The 10,322-nt window shown below is 69.8% G+C and overlaps 1 protein-coding gene across 1 annotated transcript; it reads left to right on the forward strand.

Moving 5' to 3' along the window:
- The first annotated feature begins 272 nt into the window (after nucleotides 1-272).
- Nucleotides 273-6,268, forward strand: USHBP1 (USH1 protein network component harmonin binding protein 1). Its single transcript, XM_054182067.1, has 15 exons — nucleotides 273-460; nucleotides 769-956; nucleotides 1,029-1,123; nucleotides 1,222-1,349; nucleotides 1,423-1,650; nucleotides 1,739-1,849; nucleotides 1,943-2,049; nucleotides 2,145-2,285; nucleotides 2,381-2,463; nucleotides 3,183-3,318; nucleotides 3,432-3,675; nucleotides 4,532-4,723; nucleotides 4,808-4,899; nucleotides 4,985-5,107; nucleotides 6,030-6,268. Exons 1-15 carry the CDS (start codon nucleotides 452-454, stop codon nucleotides 6,199-6,201), a joined length of 2,049 nt encoding a protein of 682 aa, XP_054038042.1. The 5' UTR covers nucleotides 273-451; the 3' UTR covers nucleotides 6,202-6,268.
- The last annotated feature ends 4,054 nt before the right edge of the window (nucleotides 6,269-10,322 follow it).

Below are 10,322 nucleotides of genomic sequence, written 5' to 3' on the forward strand. Positions count from 1 at the left end.
ACGCAACCCCTCCGAGCACCCCAAACCCTCCCGAACGCCCCCCCCCCGGGAGCGTTCTGGGCTGCCCCCCGCCTCCCCTAAACGGGGGATGCTCAGGGGGGGTGCGTCCTCCCGCCTGGGTGCGAGGGAGCCGGGGCGCGTGGGGTTGAGGATGTTGGGGGGCAGAGACACCCCCCCCCCCCCCCCCAAAAATGGCTGCGGCGTCCGGCCGGGCACGGGGCAGCGCAACGGTTAAGGGCGGGAGGCTGCGCCGGGGCTGCCGAGGAAGAGGAAATCTCGGCAGGAACAAGGAGAGGGAAAGGCCCAGGGCTGGGGCTGCCGGAGGCGCAACCGAGAGGGTGCCGGGAGGTGCCGGGAGGTGCCAGGACCCCCATCCGTGGGAGCGGGAGCAGTCCCGGGGACCCCCCGGGCACCGGCTGGCGCAGGGACCCGCGGGCAGGAGGCGGCCAGGATGGAGAAGGCAAGTGGGGTGTCCCGTGGGATGGGGGCGGCCGGGGGCTGGACCCACGTGGCTGGTGGCCTCCTTGTGTGTGTGTGTGTGTCCCTTGGGCATCCCCCGGCCATGGGCATCGGCGGTGCCAGGATTGGGTGCGCCGTGGCACGGCAGCGCCAGGTGCGGAGAGCGGGGCAAGGCACCGCGGCCACGCAGCTGGTGGCCACAACTCACCCCAACCCGTCCCCATCCCGGCAAATCCCGGTGGGTGTCTCTCCCTCCGTCCCCCGGTGCCAGCCGGAACCGGGATGGGCAGACACCCCTGCTCCCCGCAGCCCCCGCCGCCCCCGCCGGGCGAGGAGGAAGATGAGGACGAGGAGAAGGACGAGGACGAGGATGACGACGAGGACATGGCGGGGGACGCCGAGGGCATCCTGCGCTACGAGGAGCGCATCGCCGGGCTGCTGGCGACGGTGGCCCGGCTGCACCGGAGAGCCGAGCAGCTGCAGAGCCGCACCGGCAGGTACCGGCACATGGTGGCCGCGGGGCTACCACCGCCCGGCCACCTCCATCTCTGGCCTTCGCCGCCCCGCAGGGAGGATGAGGAGGGCTGGGAGGGCACCGCCAGCCTCCCCGTTGCCGGCCCGCAGCCCCAGCGCCTCACGGGGACGCACGACATCGGTGTGGAAGGTGGGTGCGCCACACCGTGCGGTGCCGTGCCGTGCCGTGCCGTGCCGGTGCCTCACTGCCGGGACCTGGCTGACCCCGGCCATGCTCCCTCTCCCCAGCCCCTGGCCCCGACCTCTTTGCCGACCTGCAGCACGCCGTGAGCTCGCTGGAACGCGCCGTCTTCTCCCGCCACCGGCGGCCACCGGCACAGCCTGCGCCCGGCGAGGAATGGGCGCGGGCGGCCAAGGTGAGCCACGCCGGCAACGGTCAGCCCAGACGCCAAGGGGATGGGCACCCATCGACCATCCCTGTATCCCCAGAGCCTGGAGGAGCTGGACCGGGCGCCGGGCTGTGCCGGGAGGGCAACGCACCGGGGTCCGGAGGAGGGAGCGGGCGAGGGGCTGCCGGCGGAGGAGGCGGCGGTGGCGGCGGCGGCGGCGAGGAACGCAGCCTTGCGGGCGGCCTTGGGCCGCCGGGACGAGGAGCTGAGCCGGGCCACTGCCGCGCTGCGGGCGCTGCGGGGGGAGCGCGACCGGCTACAGCAGAAGGTGGGTGTCTGGGGCACGGTGGGGGAAGGGGGGGGGGGGCCACCGCCCTGGTTCACCCCCTCGGGGCTCAGCCCGGTGCTTGGCGCAGGTGTGGGACCTGCGGGATGCTCTGTCCAGGCTGGAGGAGCCGGGGGGCTCCGGCAGTGACACCCCCGGGTTCGGCAGCCCCGTGGGGCTGGGGGAGCCCTGGCTACCCCAGGTGAGTGTGGGGCCAGGGTGGGCTGCAGGGTGGGGGGTCGCGGGGGGTGGATCCTGCCCCGGTGCCGGGGGGCTCTGCCTGTCCCCTCTGCAGGATTTGTCCCAGTATGGCGACGGCGCTCAGCCCCACAGCCCCCTCTCCCCCCAACCCTCGGAGGGGGCCAGCCCGGAGCAGGAGGAGCGGGTGCAGCAGCTGCAGGGGTGAGTCTTCCCCCCCCGGCCCCCGGCCTCCAAGCCCCAGGGGTGCCCTCGCCGGTGGGGAAACTGAGGCACGGGGGGGTGCGGGCGGTGCCCAGGTGCCTGGAGAGGCTGCAGGAGGTGAACCGGCGGCTGGCGGCCGCGCTGCAGGAGTGCAAGAGCGACGCGGAGCGGCTCAGCATGGCGCTGGGCCAGCACGAGTCCCGCAGCACTGCCCTGCGCCTGGCCCTGCGCTGCAGGTGGGGACGGGGGACGAGGAGGAGGCGGGGGGGGGCACACACGCAGGGTTGGGGGGGACAGCCTGGGGTGGCGCGCTGAGCCCCTCTCCCTGCAGCGAGCGCTGCGGGGGGGCCTACGCCGCCCTCCTCGACCTGGTGCGGGCGAAGGTGGGAAGGGAGGAGGATGGTGCCCGTGGCGGTGAGTGCCAGCCCCGGGGGGCTGCGGGGTGGGGGGGTGCGGGGGGGATACTGGGGAGTCTATGGGGAGGATGCTGGGGGGATACTGGGGAGTTTTCGGGGGATACTGGGGAGTTATCGGGATGATGCTGGGGGGATACTGGGGAGTTATTGGGGGGATTCTGTGGAGTTATCAGGGGGGATGCTGGGGGGATGCTGGGGGGATACTGGGGAGTTTACAGGGGGGATGCTGGGGGGATGCTGGGGAGTTATTGGGGGGATTCTGGGGAGTTATCAAGGGGGATGCTGGGGGGATACTGGGGAGTTTACGGGGAAGATGTTGGGGGATGCTGGGGGGTTATCAGGGGGATGCAGGGGGGATACTGGGGAGTTTACGGGGAAGATGCTGCGGGATGCTGGGGAGTTATCAGGGGGATGCCGGGGGACGCACAAGGGATACCAGGGGATATCAGGGGATGCAGGGAGGATGCAGGAGCGATGTAGGAGAGATGCCGCCGGATGCAGCAGGGATGCTGGAGGGGCATCAGGTGGATGTTGGGGGGATGCGGGGAGGCTGTGGTAGGGGGGGGATATCGAGGAGATGATGCTGGGAGGATGCTGGGGAGATGCTGAGGGATGCAGGGGGGGTACCGGGGGGATGCAGGAAGGATGTTGGGAGACCCTGGTCCCCGGCACAGCGGAGGGGGGCAGCTGCCTGAATGCCACCTGCCCTGTGCCCAGGAGCTGCAGGGGAGCCGAGCCCGGGACATGGATGGGGGTCCAGCCCCACGCCGACAGAGGGGCCGCGGCTCCCGGGCCGAGCGGAGCCGGACGGCCAGGAGGAGAGTGGGGATAGCGGCTCTCCCAGACTGCAGAGGTAGCAGGGGAAGGAGCGGGGGGCGAAGGCACGATGCCAGGCCAGGGCTGCGCTCTCCTTGGGGTGGCACCCTGCCCCTGTGCCCACCCCAGCCCGTGTCCCTGTCCCCGCAGCATCCCGGTGCCCCGCGGGATGGAGGAGGGGGCCCTGCGGGAGCACATTCGCCGGCTGCGCGCGGAGCAGGCGGCCGTGGAGGCGTCCCTGCACGACGCCCCGGCACCCACCCGCGGTGCCACCCGCCGCAGCGAGGATGCCCGAACCCGGGCTGAGCGGGCGCTGCGGGACGCCAGGGCTCTCCTGCCCGGCTGGAGGCGGCCGGAGAAAGCGGAGCTGCTGCGGGACTTGGCGATGCTCAAGGTGAGCTGGGAGGGGGCCGAGGCAGGGGAGGGTGGAGGGCAGACGGCTGCGTCCCTCCCTGGCTCTCCGTGGGGGAGATCCTACATCGCCCCTGCATCCTCCCTGCATCCCCCAATAGCCCGCAGTATCCCTTGTGCATCCCCCGGCATCCCCCCGATAACTCCCCAGCATCCCTGCTGGTAACTCCCCAGTATCCCGCCTGATAACTCCCCAGTATCCCCCCAGCTTCCTCCCCATAGACTCCCCAGCATCCCCCAGCAACCCCACAGATAACGCCCCAGTATCCCCCCTGCATCTTCCCCGTAAACTCCCTAGCATCGCCCAGTATCCCCTCTGATAACTCCCCAGTATGCCCCAGTGCCCTCCCTGCAGGCTCCCCAGTATCCCCCCAGCATCCCCCCTCATAACTCCCAAGCATCCCTCAGCATCCCTCCCGATAACTCCCCAGCATCCCTCCTAACTCCCCAGTATCCCCCCTGATAACTCCCCAGTATCCCGCAGCATCCTTCCCGTAAACTCCCAGTATCTGCCCAGCATCCCCCCTGATAACTCCCCAGCATCCCCCCCGATAACTCCCCAGTATCCCTGTTGATAACTCCCCAGCATCCCTGCTGGTAACTCCCCAGCATCCCCCTGATAACTCCCCAGTATCCCCCAGCATCCTTCCCGTAAACTCCCCAGTATCCCCCCAGCATCCCCCCAGCATCCCTCCCCGATAACTCCATAGGCTTCAAGCGGAGCAGCCGGGAGAAGGGCAGGGGACGATGCAGGGCGGGAGGGAGCGGAGGTGGGAGGGGGGGGGAAATGGCCGTGCCTCAGTTTCCCCCGCCTGGCGGTGACGCCGCTGCCCTGCCAGGAGGCCATGGCCGACCTGAAGACGCGGCTGCAGCTGGTGGAGAGGGAGAAGCGGGGCCTGGAGGTGCTGGCGGCCGCGCAGGGGCCGCGGGAGGCCGCGCTGCGCCTGGTGCTCCAGCAGCTGCAGCGGGAGCGGGACGGGGGGCCCGGCTGCCCCCCCAGCCCCCCCAGCAGCCCCAGCAGCAGCGAGGAGGTAAGGATGGCTCCCACCTCCTTGGGGATGGCCGGGGAGGGGGGGTGTCTCCCAAGGAACGGCACCCACACCCGGCTTCTGCAGGACGCCCAAAGCGACCGGGTGGGATCGGCGGCTCCGCAGCACCCTCCGGACCCGGAGAGGACGAGGGAAGAGCTGCTCCGTGCCCTGGCCCGGTAAGAGACCTCACCGGCAGCGCGCGGGTGGGTGCCGCGGGCAGCGTTGGGGGGGGGGCCGGCTGCCGTATGTGGGTGTCCCCAGGGTGGAGGAGCTTCGCGGCCGAGCGCGGGCCCTGTCCCTGTCCCTGGAGCAGAGCAGTGCCGCCAGCCGCGCGCAGCAGGCGCAGTGCGTCACCGTCACCGCAGACTTCTTCCAGGCTCACAGGTGGGCAGCGGGCACCCGCTTGCCCCCCCCGCCGCGATGGGCGGGCGGTGGGTGCCACGTCCCCAACACGCCCAAAAAAAGCGGTCCTGCATGTCCTGGATGCAAATCCCCTCTGCGTGCACGGTCCCTTCCCGCGCGCCCCAAAACCACGGTCCCTTCTTGCACTACCCCAAAACCACGGTCCCTTCCCGCGCACCCCAAAACCACGGTCCCTTCTTGCACACCCCAAAACCACGGTCCCTTCCCACGCACCCCCGGCGGGTGTCCCCCCCTCCGCGCCCCCGAACCACAGTCCCTTCATCCTTCACACCCCAAAAGCGCAATCCCTCCTTGCACCCCCCCCAAAAAATCCTGTCCCTTCTTGCACACCCCAGAAGCATTATCCTTGCCTGCACCCCCCCAAAAAAAGCCGTCCCATATCGCGTGTCCCCCCTGGTGCGTGCTCCCTCCCTGCACCCCCCAAACCCGCGGTCCCTTCTTTCACCCCCCAAAAGCGTTATCCTTCCCTGCACCCCCTCAAAAACACCATCCCCATCTCCCACACCCCAAAAGCGTGGTCCCTTCCTGGGCACCCCAAAAACACTCTCCCGTCTCGCACCCCTCAAAAACGCGTCCCGTCTCGCACCCCTCCCTTGATGCTTGGTGCCCTCCTGCACGCCCCGAGAGCCCGCTCCCGGTCCTGCCAACCCCCAAAACCCGGGGGGTTTTGGGGTCCCTCCTGCCCGCGCGGTCCCCACGGTCGGTCCCTGCGGTGGGTCCCCTGGGTGGGTGCCTTTGGTGGGTGCCCTGGGTCAGTCCCCGTGGTGGGTGCCTTCAGTGGGTGCCCTCAGTGGGTCCCCGCAGTCGGTCCCCGTGGTGGGTCCCCTGGGTGGGTGCCTTGGGTGGGTGCCCTGGGCCGGGGCGCTGAGCGTGGCACCCGCAGCGCGCTGGCCCTGGCGTACCGCGGTGCCCGGCGGAAGCAGGCGGCCCAGCTGCGGCGGCTGGAGGCGCAGGCGGGTGCCCTGCGCAGGCAGCACGCCCGGCGGGCGCAGGCGCTGGCCCGCAGGCTGCAGACCCTGGAGCAGGGGACGGCCGGCAGCGAGACCTGCATCTAGGGACCCCCCATCACCCCCCAAGACCCCCCATGACCCTCAACACCCTCCATCACCCTCATCACCCTCAAGACCCCCATCACCCGCAACACCCCCCATGACCCTCAACACCCCCATCACCCCCAAGACCCCCATCACCCTCAACGCCCCCATCACTCCCAACGCCCCCATCATCCCCCAACACCCCTGTCATGCTCAAGACCCCCATCACCCCCAACACCCCCATCACCCTCAAGACCCCCATCACCCCCATCAGCCTCAAGACCCCCATCACCCCAAACAACCCCATCACCCCCAACACCCCCATCACCCTCAAGACCCCCATCATGCTCAAGACCCCCCATCACCCCCAACACCCCCGTCACCCCCATCACCCTCAAGACCCCCATCATGCTCAAGACCCCCCATCACCCCCAACACCCCCATCACCCTCAAGACTCCCCATCACCCCCAAGACCCCCCATCACCCTCAAGACCCCCCATCACCCCCAACACCCCCCATCACCCTCAACACCCCCATCATCCCCAAGACCCTCCATCACCCTCAACACCCCCATCACCCTCAAGACTCCCCATCACCCAAGACCCCCCATCACCCCCAAGACCCTCCATCACCCCCAACACCCCCCATGCCGGGAGGCGCCTGCTGTATCCCCAGGGAGAATAAATCACTGATGCTCGTGGCTCGGCCGATCCCACCGTGGTTCAGGTTTGGGGGGTTTTGAGCTCGGAATGGTGTGCGTGGGGGGGGGGGGGGGGGTCAGACAGCCAAACCCCCAGCTCGGCTCATCCCAGTGGGGCCTGGAACAAAGGCCGTCCCCTCCCCGCTGCCCCCGCTATCTCCGGCGCAGATGAAGCCATTTCGTTATCCCTGACGTGGGATCAAAGGTGACGGCGGTGGCCGTGGCGGCCGGGGCCCCATGCATATTCAGGAGGGAAGAGGAGCAGTGACCCTGCACGGGGCATCCTCGCTGCGCAGGGGGCCGGGGGCGGGGGGGCGGAGGAGGGCCGGCAGCAGGGCTGTGCCGGGGGGCTGCCGCGGGGAGCGGGGGGCTAAATCCGGCAGGCTGAACCCAGCAGGATGGGGCACTTGGGTGGCGGGAGCCAGGCTGAGTGTGGGTCTCCGGTGGGAGGGTGCGGAGGCTGTGGGGCAGCCCCGGGCTCAGACAGGCTGCGGGGTGGGAGGAAACTGAGGCACGGAGCTATATATAGGCTAAAATGAGGCTGCGCCTCCCCGGAGAGATCCTGCAGCGGAGTTCAAGGCTCAGTGGATCAATATCCACAGCCGTGGTGATGGAGAGGGCAGAGAGAGGGCTGCGGGGATGCAGGGCTGTGGGATGCGGGGATGTGGGGATGTGGGGATGCAGGGATGTGGGGATGCGGGGATGTGGGGATGCAGGGAGGAAGGGATGAGGGGATGAAGGGTTGCAGGGATGCAGGGCTTGGGGATGCAGGGCTGTGGGGATGCAGCAATGAAGGGCTGCAGGAATGCAGGGATTCAGGATGTGGGGATGCAGGGCTGCAGGGATGCAGGGATGAAGGGATGCGGGATGCAGGATGAGGGGATGCAGGGATGCAGGGGTGAAGGGATGCGGGGATGCGGGATGCAGGGGTGAAGGGATGCGGGGATGCAGGGATGAAGGATGCGGGGATGCAGGGGTGAAGGGATGCAGGGATGCAGGGTGAAGGGATGCGGGGATGCAGGGGTGAAGGGATGCGGGGATGCGGGGTTGCAGGGGTGAAGGGCTGCAGCGATGAAGGGCTGCAGGGATGAAGGATTGTGGGATGCGGGCTGTGGGGATGCAGGGATGCGGGGATGCAGGGATGCGGGGATGCAGGGACGTGGGGATGCAGGGCTGTGGGGATGCAGGGATGAAGGGCTGTAGGGATGCAGGGCTGTGGGGATGCAGGGCTGCAACTCACCCCCCCGCCAAACTGCCCGTGCCCTCTGCCCCCCTCCACCCCCCGACTCCTCCAGCAGCCAGGAGCCCTCCGAAACGGGGGCAGCCCCGTGTCGCCGGAGGCAGCGGGGGCTGGATCAAAGGAGGACATTCCCGGGCGGCGGGGACCAGCCCCGGCAGGAAAACGGGAGCAGCGGAGCCACGGGGCGGTGCGGGGGGGGCTGCCGGCCCTGTGCCTGGCTGCGGGGGGGACCGCGGCTCGGTCCGGCCCGGGGGGGGGTGGTCCCGGGGGCCGGTGGCGGTGGCGTGGCGGGGGTGACCCGCGGGTTGAAGGTCAGGGCTCCGGGCTCAGACCCCTTTTCAGATTCAAATGGGCTCCTGGGGGGCTTTGTGCGGGGGTCAGGCTCCACCGAGAGCCGCATGAAAGGGCCGGGGCGGCTTCGGCCTGGGTGCCGCCAGGAGGGGGAGGGCAGGGGGGACCCGCCGCCGCCCCCACCCCGGCTGGAGGGGTCCCCCGGCCATGTGCCGCCGACCCCGGGGCCGGACCGGGCACCGGTGGGGACGGGGTGACCCCGACTGCGGTGTCCCACAGCCGGCCTGCCCTGGCCTTGGCTGCCCGTTCCCACCTCCACGCCGGGCCCAGCCGCTCTGCCCGCGCTGGCACAGCCCCAGCCCCTGCCAAGGACGGAGCGTGCCGGGAGCTCGGGGACGGGGACGGGGGCCCCTGGCACCCGCGCTGCCTGCCAGGCTGCCAGCATGGCACGGCACGGCACGGCATGGCATGGTGCAGCATGGCACAGCACAGCACGGCATGGTGCAGCACGGCATGGCATGGTGCAGCATGGCACGGTGCAGCATGGCACAGCATGGCACAGCATGGCATGGCATGGCACGGTGCACAACAGCATGGCATGGCACGGTGCAGCATGGCACAGCATGGCACGGTGCAGCATGGGATGGTGCAGCATGGCACAGCGTGGCACGGTGCATTATGGCATGGTATAGCATGGCACGGTCTAGCATGGCACAGCATGGCACGGTGCATTATGGCACAGCACAGCACGGTGCAGCATGGCACGGTGCCGCACAGCACAGCATGGCACAGTGCAGCATGGCACGGCACAGCCTGGTATGGTGCAGCACGGCACGGTGTAGCACGGCACAGCATGGCACGGTGCATTACAACACAGCATGGCATGGCGTGGCACGGCATGGTGCAGCATGGCAGAGCTTGGCACGGCGTGGCACAGCATAGTGCAGCACGTCGCAGCATGGCACAGCGTGGCACGGCGCAGCACGGCACAGCGCATTATGGCACAGCACGGCACAGTGCAGCGCAGCACGGCACGTCACGGCATGGCACGTCACGGTGCAGCATGGCACAGCATGGCTTGGTGCAGCACGGCACAGCACGGCACAGCACGGCACGGCATGGTGCAGCATAGCATGGCACGGCATGGTGCAGCGTGGTGGCTGTGGGTGGCAGGACCCTCCCCCCCCCGGCTTTGCCCACTACCCACCCCCCCCGCAGCTCCCCAGCGAAGGCTCCAGGTGCCCCTTCATGGTTTGCAAGATGCCGCCATCCGGCCCACTCCCTGCCTCAGTTTCCCCTCTGTGAAGCAGCCTGAGCTGCCAGGAAGCAGAGGGCTGCAGCAACCCGCCCCCCCGCCCCCCCGGCACCTCGGGTAGCAGGGACTGCACCCCATTCCTGGGTGAATGCATCCCCGGGGGGCGTGCAAAACACCATCCCGGGGGGGGCCAGGCTGTACCGAGGGGGGGGACGAGGGCAAAGGCAGAGGGGAGAAGCCGGGAGCGATGGGAGCAGGGAGGGTGTGTGATTCATGCCCCCCCGGGGAGGGAGCATCCGGCCTGGGTGGGGGCCGTGGAGCGGGATCTGATATCCCGGAATGCAGAGCAGGGAGCGGCGCTCTCCGGCGGGACTGGGAGGGGGGCAGGATGGGGGCAAGGGGGGGGCTGGGGGCAACGGCGAAACCGCGGCGTCAGGGGGCGAAGCCTGCCGCTCCATGGGGTGGCCGTGGGGGAGCGAGAGCCCGTGCACACGCATGTGCACCGCCATGCGTGGGGCTGCGTGTCCCCTGCACACGCGTGTGCGCTCGGCGGAGGCGTGTTCGCTGCACGGGCACGTGACGGGTGCTGCCTGCGTGTTTGCGCGCGTGGGGCAGCCGTGGGGCACAGGGTCGTGCTGTGGTGCAGCCATGGAGC

The sequence above is a fragment of the Rissa tridactyla genome, chromosome 22 (assembly GCF_028500815.1).
Source record: "Rissa tridactyla isolate bRisTri1 chromosome 22, bRisTri1.patW.cur.20221130, whole genome shotgun sequence".
Lineage (NCBI taxonomy): Eukaryota > Metazoa > Chordata > Aves > Charadriiformes > Laridae > Rissa > Rissa tridactyla.

Excerpts from the sequence above, each read along its gene's own strand:
- USHBP1 (XM_054182067.1), top strand. Across the intron at positions 3,676-4,531 it reads GGGACTTGGCGATGCTCAAG|GAGGCCATGGCCGACCTGAA; the intron begins GTGAGCTGGGAG and ends CTGCCCTGCCAG. Across the intron at positions 4,900-4,984 it reads CTGCTCCGTGCCCTGGCCCG|GGTGGAGGAGCTTCGCGGCC; the intron begins GTAAGAGACCTC and ends GGGTGTCCCCAG.